The 16,277-nt window shown below is 51.4% G+C and overlaps 1 protein-coding gene across 5 annotated transcripts in view; it reads left to right on the forward strand.

Moving 5' to 3' along the window:
• SYNE3 (spectrin repeat containing nuclear envelope family member 3) overlaps positions 1–14,921 on the forward strand; it is a 123,550-nt gene extending 108,629 nt beyond the window's left edge. For 4 of the 5 annotated variants that reach the window (XM_058292050.2, XM_058292037.2, XM_058292064.2 and 1 more), the window contains exon 18: positions 2,253–8,658. In XM_058292050.2, the coding sequence (XP_058148033.1) occupies positions 2,253–2,453 (201 nt within the window). In that variant the 3' untranslated portion in view covers positions 2,454–8,658. Of the gene's footprint in view, positions 1–2,252; positions 8,659–14,489 lie in introns of those variants that run through there. The other variant, XM_071213713.1, reaches the window with a different exon arrangement.
• The last annotated feature ends 1,356 nt before the right edge of the window (positions 14,922–16,277 follow it).

A 16,277-nucleotide genomic window follows, 5' to 3' on the forward strand; every position in this document is an offset into this window, starting at 1 on the left:
CAAGTTAGTGGCCCCACAGGCCGAGCCAAGCAGAGCGGGCAGGAGGCGCACACCAGCGAGACTCGACCAAGCCCAGGCGGCTGTGGGAAGAGCCCTCTGTGAACTCATGCTCCTCTGGCTGCTTGAGCTATCCATCGCTCCTTCTGAAGTCAATGCTGAAATAAAAGCAGCCAGCAGTGCCTATCCATTATGAAGGTTACCAGAGTCTGTTTTTACAAAATCAGTGTGTCTAAGGACTTTGGTGGGTGAGAAAATTTGAGGCTGGAGGCATAAGGTCAAGTGCAGTCAACATGGAGGAGATAGTTGAGTCAGGAGAATGGATGAGGTGGCCAGTGCTAGGTGAGAACCTCCCAGGAATACCTGCACTTAACAGTGTTCCCTCATCACAGCCATCTTCACCACCACTATCACCATCACCATCATCACCATCGTCATCATCACCATTTACCATCGTCTTCACCCTCACCACCATTACCACCACCACCACCATCATTGTCACCCTCACCACCATCTCTGCCATCATCATCGCTCTTTCTCTCACCACCATCACCACCACCATTACCACCATCTCTGTCATCATCACCCTCACCATCATCACCCTCACCGTCATTGCCATTATCTCACCATCACACCATCACCACCACCATCACTATCGTCATCGTCATCACCACCACCATCACCTTCACCATGCTCACTGTCATTGGCACTATCTTCACCATTACACCATCACCACCACCACCACCATCATCGTCACCCTCACCACCATCACTGCCATCATCACTCTCACTCTCACCACCACCATTACCACCATCTCTGTCATCATCACCCTCACCATCATCACCCTCACCGTCATTGCCATTATCCTCACCATCACACCATCACCACCACCATCACTATCATCATCGTCATCACCACCACCATCACTATCGTCATCGTCATCACCACCACCATCACTATCATCATCGTCACCACCACCATCACCTTCACCATGCTCACTGTCATTGGCACTATCTTCACCATTACACCATCACCACCACCACCATCGTCACCCTCACCACCATCACTGCCATCATCACTCTCACTCTCACCACCACCACCGTTACCACCGTCTCTGTCATCACCACCCTCACTGTCATTGCCATCATCATCACCACCATCACCACCACCATCACCACCATCCCCACCACCGCACCACCATCCCATCATGACCTTTACCCTCACCACCATCATCACCACCATCACCATTGTCATCCCATCACCTTCACCCCACCATCATTCTCACCATCATTATCGTCGCTCTGGAGGGTGAACCTTCAGTTCTTCAAGGAGCCAACATCTGTATTCCACTAGGAATAGAACCACTTATAAGGACTTAAATAATTTTTAATTGAGGCATAAATATACTTTGCTTTGAGTCCTCACTGCAATCTGGCAAATGGGGCGGGTGATTTATCCGCATTTTACAGAGATGGAAATGGAGGTTTGAGGAAGTTACTGACTAGCCCAAGGCTGCGTAGTTAGTGTGTGCCAGAGCCTAGATTGAACAGAGTCCACCAGCTTCCTGGGAGCCGGGCCCCTGCCCTGCATGTGCCACTGCTCCACTGTCCCCAGTGGCCAGCTCTCAGCTCCATACTAGGTGGCAGTCATGCCTATCTCATAAAGCCACAACCAAGCCTGTCCCTCCTGAAGTTAGGAAATGTCCTGGGACCACCTCCTTGGACACTGCCGCAGAGTTGTCTGTCAGGGATTTACATCTGTGAGACTGCTCTTCAGGTGACACTGATGGCGAGGATGATGGTGAAGTGGGGGTGTTGATGTGCAGCCACACTGGCCGCAGCTCTTGCGTACCTGCTGTGTGCCAGGCTTTGTCTCCGTGAATCCTCCCAACAGCCCTGTGAGGCCAGCGCTACGATCACCCCCACTCGGGGATGAGATTGAAGCTTAGAGAAGCTGAGTGAGCTCAAGAGTCACAGCCCAGCACTCATGCACCAAGCAAAGATGTATGTAGGACCAGAAAGAGCCTCTAACTTTAGTGTAACCATTTCCTTCCTTTCACACCTTGGATGCTTTGAGAAAACTGCTGAGATCTTTGTTTCTGGCAATTACACATTAGCCCCATTTCACAGATAAGAAAACCAAGGCACTTGCCATCCAATAGTCAGTCCTGAGTGGCTGCTGCTCCCCCTGGCACCCTCGTGGCCCTCCCTTCAGAGGCCGGAGCCCACTCCCATGTCCCTTCTCGGTTCTTGCAGACACGGCGGTGGCGAGGACTCCGCGCGCTCTCCCGGAAGGTGTGCTGCGTGGCGCTCCCCCTGCAGCTGCTGCTGCTGCTCGCCCTGCTCCTGCTGTTCCTGCTCCCGGTCAGAAAGGAGGACCGCAGCTGCACCCTGGCCAACAACCTCGCCCGCTCCTTCACGCTCATGCTCCGCTATGACGGCCCCCCGCCCACCTAACCCCTGGGGCCCACAGGTGACTTTGTCCTCCTGCCCCCCATCAGCCCCGGGGCTCCCTGCTCCAGCAGGGGCCAGCTGGAGAGCTCAGAGCAGCCTCGGTGCAAATACTAGATGGATGTCCCAAGAACAGGGGCTTTTTTTTACAGTGCTGTCTTGCTCTATTTATGCTACCTGTGTCTGTATGTATGGCTAAGGAATGATGTATAGAATTTTTCTATGCTATAGCTATAAATGCTTAGTATGTACAGCTTCATTTATTACGTCCATTTGTAGTTAGGACGATTCCTAACGGTTTGCTCCTCTGATGGGATTTTATGGCATTTTTGCCTTGGTGTACAATCCATCCTGGAATATGGGAACAATGACTCATCACTTTTATGGCAACCTCCTATCCGGAAGCCAATTCCAAAGTCCAGGTGCTAGTGAAAAGGCTCTGAGTTGTCACCTGGAGAGCAGCACCGGCCGTCACTTAGAGCCCAGTGACTCTTGCTTTAGGCCCAGTCAGAACCAGCATGCTTGTGTAGCTTTTAAGGCCACAGCAGGTTAAGAAGCTATGGATTGGATGTACAAATGGTGATGACAGCAACAGGCACGATGATATCGGTGAAAAGGACCAGTGATCGAGGGATACCAAGGGAGGACAAGAAAAACTACGAAGAGTGGACCAAAGCACAGTGGAGTGGGGCATCGAGGGCTGGAGCACCCAGACCTGCCACAGGTGTCTGTGGTCCAGACACTGAGCCTTCAGGGCAGGTTAGAGCCCCGTGGGCTCTGTTTGGGGAGAGACTTTACTGCTAAGATTTCCCTGCAGGATGAGGAAACGTATCCTGTGCCACGCCACCCGGTGTCACTGCTAGTGAAAGTGGCCTGAGCTCCATTGTCCACAACTTGAGCTGACACCGCAGCCAGGGCTGAGAGGGGAGGCTCAACATGGAGCTGGGCCTGGCTGGAGGGTTCTGCCTCCCCTCCCTGGAAGGGGCTTTGGAGAGAGGCGGGTCCAGGGGACCAAGAACGGCCCCATGGGAGTGGCCGGCCCAGGGACCCAGGCTTCTGCACATGGGATGAGGGCCAGGCAGACACCACGCTGGGGCCTTTCCCCAGAATTCCAGGAGGGTTCCCAAGTGCTTTAAAACTGGACCACATGTTCCTTAAATCAACACCAAGTTTTCCCTTTTTAAAGAATTACTTAGTGTGCATTTTTTACAAATTGATTGTGTCTTTTCAGCCACAACGAGGAGGCCTTGTATTGACCTTTGGAATCATAAACCTTAAGTGGGAAGGCCATGTCCCTCCCCGCTGCTCTCTCGCCCACTCTGACCCCCTCCTTTCATGGTGTCCGGCCACAGCCTTAACACAGTTCTCAGGGCGGGGACTTCCTGGTGACTAGAAGGAACCGGGCCATTCCCTGGACAGGAGACCTCCACGTGCTGACCCATAAACGTGGAAACCAGGCTGTCCTCGGCAGGCGGCTGCTGGGCTGGAAAATGGGGCCCGAGGGACCAGACTCCCTGGGCGCGTCCATCCAGCCCTAGGGGGCCGGAGCTGTGGAAGGGGCGGGAGGATGTTTCCGTTCCCCTTCTCCCACTTCTCAGGAGAGGAAGCAGAGGCCAGCACTGGCAGGTAACTCACCCATGACCACACAGCAAGAGCCCGAGAGGCCGCAAGGCCAGAGCTGAGCCCGGTGTCCATGTCCCTGGCAGTGCCCCCAGGTGGCACAACCCTGCACATCAGTAACTTCCAAGAGCAGGCTGTGTCAGGCTCCCTGCGGGGACGGGGGTGGGGGGTGGCGGGTGGAAGGGCCTGCAGCCTCTGCAGCGGGGTGGGAGCATCTATCTATTTTTTTAAAACTTTGATAATGATACCATAAATTCTGCTTGTTTGTATAACTGCTTTTTTTAAAAAAGGGAAGCGAGAACTGATATTTTCCTCACTTTGCTTTCATAGAAATAACAGTTGTAATATGATGTAACAACCCATTTATTTGGTGCTTTTCAAATGTACTCTCTTTTGCTTAAAGCGGATGCAGAAATTATTATTCTCGTGACTTATTTTCCAACCACTTTAACAACAACCACGACGAGCTTTGAAGTGACATTTGAAAAAGGGGTAGCCGTGGGCCTGTGTGCAAGTGTTGGTCCCTTTCCCAAAGTGAGAAGTGGGGCTGCCACTGCTCAGTTTGTGTGTGTGTATGTGTGTGTGAGAGAGAGAGAGAGAGAAAGACAGACAGACAGACAGTGAACGATGGAACAGGGACGGGAGAGGCAGACAGAGATGGGAAGAGAGGGGGAGCAAGGAGGAGAATGGGGGGGGCAGGCAGGAAAGGAGCACGGTGGGCGCTGGGTTCCCCTCTTGCCTGCCCCACCGCCGCTCCTCTTCTCTTGTCCTGTCCTCCGGGGGCAGGAAGGAACGTGCGGGAGCCGGAGGTGGTTTGCTGGACAGGTAGGTCGGTGGAGGGACAGGTATGGGCAGCAGGGGCCAGGAGGCACCCAGGAAGCCGGTGGGAGGGGGAGGAGGACGGATGATGACAGAAACAAAAAATGCTTTTTGGTCGGGGCTGGCGGGTACGCTACAAGCCGTGTTTTATTTCCTTCTCGCAACAACCCACCTTGCTTGGTATTCCTTTAGCCCATTTCAAGATGCAAACCTGGAGGCTTAAAGCTTTTAAGACTCTTGCCCGTGGCAGAAGTGGGATTTGGGCCCAGGCCTGCCTGACCCCAAAGGCTGTGCTTGGGAGAAGGCGCAGGGCTGGCCCAGTGGCCTGGGGCCGTGGGTGGGTCTCGGCCAGCGGGCAGCCGTGGCCAGGCTGCGTGACTGGGGGGACCAGAGTGGCTTCCCCCCCGCCTCTGCGGGGCTGCCCGTCAGCCCTGAGGAGCCCGCAGCAGCGGCACATTCTCAGGGGCTGCCACAGTCACCCTCCCACCTACCCACCTGGGAGCTGAGCACCTCTTCCCCCAGGCTGTGAGGTCCCCGATGGTGCAATGCTCTAAACCCAGCTGCAGGGGAGGGACTTCAGCTGCAGTGTGAGGCTTGAATTACCTTAAAAACCCAGAGGCGAGGGTTTCCTCCCGAGATTGAGGGACCCCCGGGACAGGCTGCGCCTCCGCCTCTGGCCTGCTTTGCTTCGGCAACTGGCCAGACTTCCCAGCAGTTCCAGCTGTTCAAAGATGCTGGTTCCCAGGCAGCTTCAGAGGACGGAAGCCGGAGACCCCTTGCAGCCTGGGGGCCATGGAGAAGGACGGGCCAAGGACAGCAGGGGCCTGCGCGGGGACAGTTTGTGCCCACCAAGGGCCCTCTGATGGATTGCTGCTTGCAAACTGGGTGCCACCAGCTTTGGACCCCCTGCCTTGCAGGGGGATGACTCAAGAGACCCTGCCTGACAGTGGGGTAGTTAGGGGCTTACCTGAGCTCCCATTAGGTTGGAGCTGGAGCCTGACCCGGGGAGGCTGCGAGGCTCCACGGAGGCGCCGCTGGAGCATTTCCTAGGATGATGGCATGAACAGTGCTTAACCCAAAGAGGTACACTGGTGTCCCTGGGGCGAGTGGCCTCCCTAGGACCATCTCCCAGGTGTGCAGCTGGAGGCCAGGGGCCCTGCCCAGCCACAGGCTGGGGGAAGAGGCCAGCCCACGGGTTAGACGCTGGCTAATGGGCCAGGGTAGCGTGAGATCACCCCAGCTCGAGCCTTGGTTGCGGGCGCAGCTGTTTTCTTGTACTTCTCCCTGCCACCTCTCCGGCCCCAGTGGAACTCACCATCAGTCACATTCTTCAGGTGAGAAAACCCGCTTGACATCCTTATGCCTGATACCAGCCTGCTCAGGAAACTCTCAATTCTGACATACTCCTTTTATTTTATTATTGAGGGGGGCGTGCCCAGGAGGGCCCTTTGGTTCATCCTGTCCTGCAGCTGAAGGCCAGAGCCAAAGGGCCTCACAACCAGCCATCACCTCTCCCTTGGTTTCAATGGACAAGAGGGATTTCCTACTCCAAAGGAGGAAGAAGGGGGAATTTGTTTTCAAGGAGAAATTAAAAGTCAAAAGCTCATGGGCAGGAAACAAATCTGACAACAGGGTACAATCAGCGGGATTCAGCATTTGCCCCCCTTTGGTTGTCATGGTAACATCAGAGATGCTTACAGGCTAGTGGCCTTCGTGGGCCATTGGCCTCTTGACCAGACAGAGGGACTCAACTGCTCACAGGGACCCCAGCTCCCAAAAGGACACTGGGCTTCCTTTCTGGAATGCTCACCGCTGAGCTCAACTGCCAGGGTCACAGGTAAATCCATTCCCCGCCCCTCTGTGGGGATGAGGGACACGGGCTGGCAGCCCTGTTCCTGTTCTGATGACAAAGGGAGGGAAGGGGACATAATCGAGGCCCTGCCATAGTGCCCTTACTCCTCAGTGCCTGTGCTAAGGAGTCAAGGTCTTGCTCCAGGACACTTCAAAAAGCACAGAGGCTCAGTAGCCTCTCTGAAAGCACCTGGCTCTTCTGCGAGCGGTGATGTGGGATTTGAACACAGGGATAATTGACCACAAGTCCCACATTCTTCCCACCACTCCATGGAACTCTCCTTTAGCCCCAGTTGCTTGGCTCGGCTTGGCTTTGGGGGCCGCAGGCTGCTGCTACTTAGGCAGCTGGGGAGCTTGTTGGGGGGCGGCCGTCCCGGCAGGGGCAGCAGGGCTCCTCCGCGTGCCTGCCCCTGCCTGGGGTTTCTTAGACTGCCACCGCCTCCAGGAGCAGGCAATGCCAGGATGAAATGGCAGAGGTGGAGGCAGGTGCTCACCGCCTGCCTGCCTGCCCCCAGGAGACAAGCTGTCCCCTGCAGGGGCATGCGGACAGAACCTGGTTTTGTGAAGTCACTGCTTATGGAGCAGCTCTGATTCCTTCCACTGGAGAAAAAGGAGGCACTTTGCAGAGACAGTTGCCATGCATGTTCTAGAAATTTTACTGGGGAGAAGGAAGTGGACAGAGAGAGTTGTGTAGCCGTGATGTGTGTGTGTGTGGTGTGTGTGTATGTGTGTATGTGCACTGTACGGACATCTCCATCTCGGAGCACAGCTGGGCAGCCTTTGCAGTCCGGGACCTTGGAAAGATCACACTGGCCCCAGGATATCTTCCCTGAGCCACTGTTTTGCCTCTTACAGGAGCATCTGACGTTCTCCCTGCAGGGAAGAAGGCAACTGAACCCCCAGGCCCCCACCATCTAGGAATTTCTGTAGGCTGGTGTGGAAATGAGGCCCTCTCTTTTTCTTGGGGTAATGAGCAGAGGCAGCAAATTGCCAGCTTGTGAAGGGCTTAGCTCCCTGGATCCTAAAGGTGCCCATTTCTCACTTGTTCTGTGTGTGTGTGTTTCAGCAGACAGCGATATTTGTAGCATTTGTTGAGTGTGTCAGGTACCAGAAATGGGGGAAATGACACTTTTCTAGTACCAGTTTGGAAGAATGAGTAATTTCCTCCCAATTTCAAGTCCAAAAGACCAACCCTCGCAGTCTGAAGCATCAAGCCCTGGTGCATTTGTTAGCTTTGTCTCTCCTTTTGAGGGTGGGCTCAGGAGCCAGCGGGGTCCAGGCCTCCTCAGAACCTACCTGGAGCAGGCCAGCAAACCGCCCCATTTGCACCTGCCCACCTGGCTGCCTGGAGGCTGCTAACCTGATACAGCCCAAGTTTTTACCTGGGTGCAATGGTGTGTGGCTGTGTGAGAGCATGCACATGTATGTTTGTGTGTCCATGTTTATGCCTGTGTGTGTGTGTGTAGATGCTGCTTAGGTGGGTTTTGGTGTCACAAGCAGACTTAACTTCCCTGAACAAATGTCCTCTCGTGTAAACAGTGCCAACAGGGGCCATAGCCACTCTCGTCATCCTATTTGTGATTGTAAAACACGCCTTTGCAATAATTTAAGCTTTGTGGGAAGGCAAGCAGCATTGGAGCCCAAGGACGGTCTGGGACCACGTGCGTTACCTCGGCTCATAGCAAATCCAATGCCGACGCCCAGCCTTCCCTGCTCCATCGGGAGGGACGCGGGGACCCTGCGCGTTTCTTCTCAGAAGTGTATTTTAAAAGCTGCACTGAAGTTTTCATCTTCCTGTTGTTCGAGGTGGAAGTAGCTGTGTTCTAAAAGATGTTTGACATTTTTGTTGTTTTATGTTGTGTTTTTTAAAAAATGTATCTTTTATGTTTGGAAATAAAAATGTATTTTTTGGTCTATGAAACACTGTGTGGTTTGGAAATGCTTTTTTCAAGTAAAGAAGTTTGTTATCTGATGAGGCTGTAAGGAGTAAGCGGTGTGGGGTCCAGGCAGACCTTTTTTATGTAAAAGGCTGTGCTGGGAGTTGAACCCAGGGTCCCATCCATGTGAAGAGGCTCAGCCACTGAGCTACACCTGCTCCTCGGACCTTCTTTTGAAAACCTGACTTCCAGGCCAAATGAGTACCCCACTTCTCAGGCGACACTCTCCAACACTCATGGACAGCAGAGTCGTTCAAAACCATTCCCAGCCTCCCCCACAGCTCCTCTGTCATCCTCTCAGGGGTGGGGGCAGGCAGAGTGGATTTTGAAAATTCCAAAATGCTGCCTTGAGTAGAGGGAGAGGCCCACGAATAGACCAAGTCACCAGGGAAGTCAAACTAGGTGTCTTCACCCACTTCACTCCCCCGTCCCCCCACCAAACCTCATTAAGACACTGTGTTGAACAACCAGCTCTTTGGTTTGGGAGCTGGTTTCTAACTCACAGCAACTGGAAACCACAGACTAGAAGGGGAGGGCCCCCTTACAAGCAGAAGTGGCAGATACCATCTGCACGTTCACATCTTGGACCTCTTGGAGTCTCCTACTGATGGCCCTGGCTTGCCAAGGAAAAGATACTTTATGCCCAGAATCTTCTATATAAGAAGGCATGGAAGTGTACACTTCAGTTTAGAATGCTTTCCATTAGAAGGATTTATTTATTTAATTATTTATTTGAGATTTATTTATTTCTCTCCCTTACCCTGCCCCCCCACCCCGGTTGTCTGTTCTCTGCGTCGTCGTCTTTGTCCGCTTCTGTTGTTGTCAGCGGAATGGGAATCTGTGTTTCTTTTTGTTGCGTCATCTTGCTGTGTCAGCTTTCCGTGGGTGCGGCACCATTCTTGGGCAGGCTGCACTTTCTTTCGCGCTGGGCAGCTCTCCTTACGGGGTGCACGCCTTGCAAGTGGTGCTCCCCTACGTGGGGACACCCCTGCGTGGCAGGGCACTCCTTGCACGCATCAGCACTGCGCGTGGGCCAGCTGCACACGGGTCAAGGAGGCCCGGGATTTGAACCGCGGACCTCCCATGTGGAAGGCAGACACCCTAACCACTGGGCCAAGTCCGCTTACCAGAAGGATTTAAAATAGAAAGGCTGTGCCTCCTGTGTAACTTACGCCCCCAAATGAGAATATCTTTTAATCTGCCATTATTTTAATAATGCATGCTTTTGCCATTTCTGCGATCTTAAGGAAACCCTTCTCTCCTTTTGGGAGGAGAGCGAGTAGGGCCCCCGAGGTGAGAAACAATGCACCTGTAACCCCTCACTCTTTAAGTTACTGGAGTTTTCCTTTTACTAAAAGGAAAAGTCAAAATTCTGGTCTCTGCATTAATCCAGCGCAGGCCCTGGAGTTGAGCGCTGTGCACATCCAGCTCTGAGCTTTGAAACAGCCCTGCGGAGGATGGAAAAGGCCACTCTATCGGAGGGGGCCCTAGGTTTCCCCAGACGGACTTAGCGTGACAGTGCGGGAAGGCCGCAGCCGCTGGCGTCTCGGGGCAGGATGACTTTCCACTCGCAGGTGGCAGCACGACCAGCAACTCAAGGTCGAGTTTTGTTCCAGGAAATTACAAGGGAAAGAAGGGAGCCCAAGGGGCCTTTCTGGATCTGTTGTCTGAAGTCTTAGGGACCTGCCAAATGCCCTCAAAGAAATCCTTGCAAATGCCGTGGTTCTGGATAGGCAGTCCTTAGCCTTCAAATTAGTTGTCCAAAAAATAAAGCACATTCTGTGAAGCCAGAACTCTGCCCACTACCGATGAGGTCTCTATGGAGTCGGTCGTGGCGCTGTCCTGTTTAATTGATTTTCAAAAGCCTTCATCTGTGTAAAGCACAGGCATGCCATGTGTCGTTTCTAGTAACTAAACACAGCGTACATGCTTGTTTCCACAAACGAGGCATCAACCTTGGGCCAGGACCTTCCATGTTATAACACTGTTTCAGTGGGAAAACTAGATTCAGCTTCCTTCCTTTTAATTTAGCACCTTTAGAGGAATGCGACCCACTGTGAAAGTAACATTAAACACACGCGGTTTCTAGATCTTTCTGGAACACTCGTATGCCTCAGCTGAGTGATTAATTCGCTTTTATGACTGCGGAGTTGGGGTTTGTTTTGTTCCCACCACCAGGCGTCCTATGGAAGTAATTAACATACCTCTGTCTTCATCTTTGGCTTCCAAACGCAACTGTGATCTTGTTTAATTGGAGAGATTCATCATCTTCTCTTGGAAGCCCCTTGGTGAGAACGATATTCAGCGCCGCGGCCTTGCCGGCCTCCGCTGTCACCATCGCGCCAGCCCTGGCTGCCGTGACTCCCGCAGTGACCCTTTCTCCACCCCGCTTCCCTCAATTAAGTTTCCAGAGGCGCGACCCGCCGTGCTCGGGGTTTCCGTGGTTGGAATTCGGCATTGCAATTGCACTCTCCCACATCAAACCTCGCCATGGCCTTCAGCCACTTTCTAACGGGGGCTCCTGGACCGAAGGACACCGGCGGAAAGTGTTTCCAACTGCCCCGCAGCACAGCCTGCTCGGACCTGGCAAGTGTGTGCTTCCTGTCCTGGAACATGTGCAAATAATTCAGGCACTTTTGCTTTGGAATGAGGTGATGGGACGACAAAAAGAAAAGGTAATGCTAAATGCAGCGAGGTATCCTGGATTACATCCTGGAAAAGTCAAGGGATATTAGTGGAAAGACTGGCGGAATCCAAATAAAGTCTGGAGTTTAGTTAATATCGTGCCTGGTGTTCGTTTCTTGGTTTTGACAAATGTCCCCAGGTTAGGAAGACATTAGCAGTAGAGGAAACTGGGTGACGGGTATGTGGGGACTGTGTGCTGGTTTTTGTTTTGTTTTTTTAACCATTTTTCTAAAACTATTCTGAATAAAAATTTTATTTTTAGAAACATGGTGTTTTACGGCATTGGAAAAATGTCAGGGTTGTCTTTTACCCTTGACTTGCTCCCTTAAGAATGTGGATGAATCTGTTGTAGGAATAAAGAAGAATGTACCCAGAAAAGTGAGGTAAGGGAGTCTCTGCAAATGGGGCTCAGTGAGGCACAGATCTGCAGTCAGCCCCGTCGGATTTGGCTCCCAGCCAACCTACCTACAAGATACTCGACTGTTGGCAAGTCTTTCCGTCTTCCTGAATAGCAATGCCTGCCTCGAAGGCCTGGGGTTGTGAGGGTTAGATGCGATGATGTGTGTGAAGGGTCTGCACGGCCCTTGGCTCAAGTAAATCCTGGGTAATTGGCATCTATGTACCTTCTATGATTGCCTTCTCAGTCACACTATTCAGGTTCTGAAGAAGTGTCTTCTCTTAGCCCTCCAAACTTGGCTTTCTCTAGGATGCTTAGACCCCAGAATACTGCCATGTAACCACTGCCAGGAGTATGGGGTGTCTTCTGGGGATACTTGTTCAGAAGAGTCTAGAATCAGTCGTGGTTCAGTTGCAGACAACAGAAGCCACTCTAGTTAAGGAGAAAAGAATTTATTATGGGATAACAGGCAGCTCACAGGATCATTAGATGGATTGAAGGAGTAGACTCTCGTCGGAGAGTCCAGGAAGAGCTCCTAGCCAGGGGATGCTCTGCCTCTTCCTTGGTGGAGAAATCTGCTGCTGCTGGTGGAAGGGTCTCAGCATGTCTCCTGCTGCCCACGGTGGGCAAACAGAGGTGCCATGTCAGGCTGTCTCTTCATGTGCTTCCCTTCTTTGCTGAGATTCCAGCAGGAGAATCTGAGCTGGCACCACCTGGGTTACATCCAGAACTTGGCAGCAAGAGAGTCAGGGAACCGTTATTGTTAGCGTTACCCTCTGTTGGGGGTTGAATCATGTCCCCCCAGCCCCTGGCCTTGTGGGTGTGAACCCATTTGTAAAAGGACCTTCTAAGATGTTAGCTAAGTTGTGCCCACACTGCATGAGGCTGGGCCTTAATCCAACATGGCTGAGGTCCTTACAAGCAAAGTAAATTGGACCCAGAAAGGGAAGGCACAGGAAGCAAGAAGCTGGAGGTCAGCGGGACCTAGAAGAAGTCACCACCATGTGCATTGGCATGTGGCAAAAAAGCCAAGGACTAAGGCAGCCAGCCCCAGAATACCAATCTTCAAGGAGAAAGCACCGCCTTGCTGACACTTAGATTTTGGATTTCTCCTAGTCCAGAACCATAAACCAATAAATTCCCATTGTCTAAGCCATCACACTATGACATTTATTTTAGCAGCTAGGAAACTAAAATACCCTCTCTGAATTATAAGAAGGCATCCTGCAAAGGGGTTTAGTGGTGATACATGAGCAAATTGTTTCCCCCACCGTCTATCCCTTTGGCTACTCAATATCCATGCCCACCCCTATTTCCATAACTCAATTTCCAAAAAGCAGCAGTCACAGCAACAACAAATACCCACCCATCTAATGCATCCACCTCTTGTACAAACAAGGATGTGCCCAATAGCCCTCTAGTCAGTAGATTCATCTGTTTTGTTTATTCATTGTCCTCTCTTTCATTCATAATCTTAACTTGATGTTCTGAAGTCTGTGAATTAATTATAAAGTAACAACCACCATATCCTCATATAGTATATCAAATAATAAGATAAAGAGAGAAGGGGGGATGGGAAGCAGTTGTGGCTCAACTGATAGAGCATCCGTCTACCATATAGGAGGTCCAGAGTTCAATACCCAGGGCCTCCTGACCCATGTGGTGAGCTGGCCCATGTGCAGTGCTGCCACGTGCAAGAAGTGCCATGCCACACAGGGGTGTCCGCCATGTAGGGGTGCCCCACAAACAAGGAATGTGCCCCGCAAGGAGAGTCACCCCACGCAAAAAAAAGTGCAGCCTGCCCAGGAGTGGCGCTGCACACATGGAGAGCTGATGTAGCAAGATAACACAACCAAAAATTCACCACAGTTTCCGGTGCTGCATGACAAGAATGCAAGCAGACACATAAGAACACACAGCGAATGGACACAGAGAGCAAACAATGGGGGGGGGGGAGGGGAAGGGGAGAGATATAAATAAATTGTTTTAAAAAAAGAGAGAAGGGGGAAGGCTTAATTAATATACGTAAATGTCTACACACCACATTGTTACATTCTGGTGTTTACAATTCTGCAATTAGTCATGAGGCTATAGTTGAGATATATATATATCTTTCCTCCTTTACTGAGTCTACACTCTCTGTCCTGAGACAGCACCTTGGTTATCAGAGGCAAAGGAATTTACAAGGAAGTGTGTTATTCTAACTCTCATTCTGAACCCTTGGTAGGCCGGCCATACAGGAGCTTTTGGGGCCTATTCACTTGTGCCATGAGACATGGTGGTATGAAGGCATCCTAGAAGAACCGTAGTTATCAGTAACTTATTCAGCACCTACACCTTATCTTGTGGACAGCACCCCACCCTCAGAAGCTGCCTCCCACCTGGCACTATTATCCATTCTCAAGAGGTCATTTCACTGTTCTGGGTCACCTGCTTCTGCATAAAGAGGCACATGGTAAGACCAGTGAATCCTACAAGCATCACCACATTGTCCCATTTCTTTCATCATGAGTTCATTGTTCAGAGTAATGTTTAATGAGATAAATATCAAGGTAGGAGGTATTAATTGAGATCACGGATGGTGATGCTGGCAGAAGCATGGCAAATCCCTCTCTAGGTAAGGGTCCACAAATGGCTGTCCCCTCCACAATGGAAGGGGTCCAGAGTTGTTGGTTCCACCAGAAGGCTAGCTGGTCCCTACAGGGGTTCTCCTCTGGTCTCTATTCTTGGCAGGGTGAAAATGCATCAGAGGCAGTGGACAAATCAACCGTGGTGAGAAAAGTTCCTGCTGTTGGGTCTATGCACAGCCTCCATCCCTGCCACCGTGCCCACTTTGTTCACGAGAAGGCCTGGGATAGCTGGAGAGAAGAGGCTGATCCCCTGGAATGGGCCATCTTGTCCACCTGACTGCAAGAGCCTCCTCCATGTGGATGGATTTTTGATGAGCATCTGTATGGTACATGCCTCCTCGCTCCTAAGTACCACTCTGAAAGGGCTACCTATGTATCTTCTCCACAAACCTTTCCCCACCAACCCTTCTATCTTGTGCTTTTCAAGTCCTTGACCATCCCGCCAAGCCACATGTTCCGTAAAGAAGTATTTACTGAGCTCCTACTACGTGTCAGGTATAAACAAAATTGTGAAATAAACAAACCGTGGAGTTTATTTTCTAGTGATGATCCATGTAGATCTGTACTTCCAGTAATTTCTCCTTCCAGGCAAAATGGACAATCAAAAAAAATGAATGGCTCAAATGGCCCCTGGGAGAATTACCCTTTTTCACTCTTTCATCACCAGCCTTCTGGCTGGTTCCATCATATCATGCAACATCATGTGTAAACAACGCTCAATTTCCTTACTCCTAACACATCTGGTCTTGGGGAGCCCTGGTGAGATGATGGGTGAGGGATGAGGGAGAAGCAGCAAGAGGAAGTGTCCTGGGGGAGCAAACCACTCACACATGCAGCTCACAGGTGACCCAGTGAGCCAGGAGGCAAAGACGTGCAATTGGGTCCTGGCTTTGGGATCGAAGTGAGAGCCCCACTCCGGAAAAGTCTACACAAGCAGTTGGTGAGGCCCTCCCAGTGTAATGCAAGACAAACCAGTATCGCTTAAATATTAAGGCATCGTACTGTACCTTATCATGTTAGAAAAAGTCAATGTGACTCTTGCTTACAAGCACACAGAGCTATAGATTTAACATCAACCAGATTTAGTTCCACCAAAAATGTGTAACTATGCAGCTCCTCCCTTGCTATCTTTACTCGCATCTGTCTTTTATCTGTCTCTTCATATCTGTACCATCCCCCCATCCCAATCACAGCAAGATTGCCAGATCTCAGGCACCATGAGTGCTTGAAGATTAACTGAGAAAAACACAAACTAATTTTTCCAGACTCTTCCTGGAAATGCCATTCTTGTGCATACTTACTATTGTGATGGTAATTCTAGATTGAACTTTAGTTTGTTTATGATTATTTTGGAACTAGGCTTACTCTTGTGTATAACTTGTCATTGTGATGGTAACCACTGTACCCTCCCCTGTTTTGATCCATAAAAACTCCTGCTTTTCTGGGATACCCTCATCTCTCATCCTTCCGCCAGCATAAACCTGCCTTTCTCTCACAACCAGTCCCAGTGTGGACGCCAACTCCTCTGCTCCGGAACCACTTTTGCACAGGAACTCCCCTCCATTGCCTCACCCTGGCACCTCCTGGGAAGCAGACACTCGCTCTGACAATGCTCTGGGATTGACTTCCAGGGATCTGGGATTCCCAACCCCCATCTCCTAAGACCCATCTGCGACCCTGCTGTGCACCTTCTCACACAACACCGGGTGCTGCTCTTTATGTGCTAACCTGCTCCACCCTCAAGCCTGCTTGCTGTGACCTTCTTGCCTCTGCTTCAGTTTCTGGTCTCGTCCTTGCAGACTCGTATGTCTGTGTTTTTTTTTAGGAGGTACCGGGGATGGAACCTGGGACCTCATACAGGGAAGCAGGGAAGCAGGTGCTCAACCACGGA

This window comes from Dasypus novemcinctus, chromosome 3 (assembly GCF_030445035.2).
Source record: "Dasypus novemcinctus isolate mDasNov1 chromosome 3, mDasNov1.1.hap2, whole genome shotgun sequence".
Lineage (NCBI taxonomy): Eukaryota > Metazoa > Chordata > Mammalia > Cingulata > Dasypodidae > Dasypus > Dasypus novemcinctus.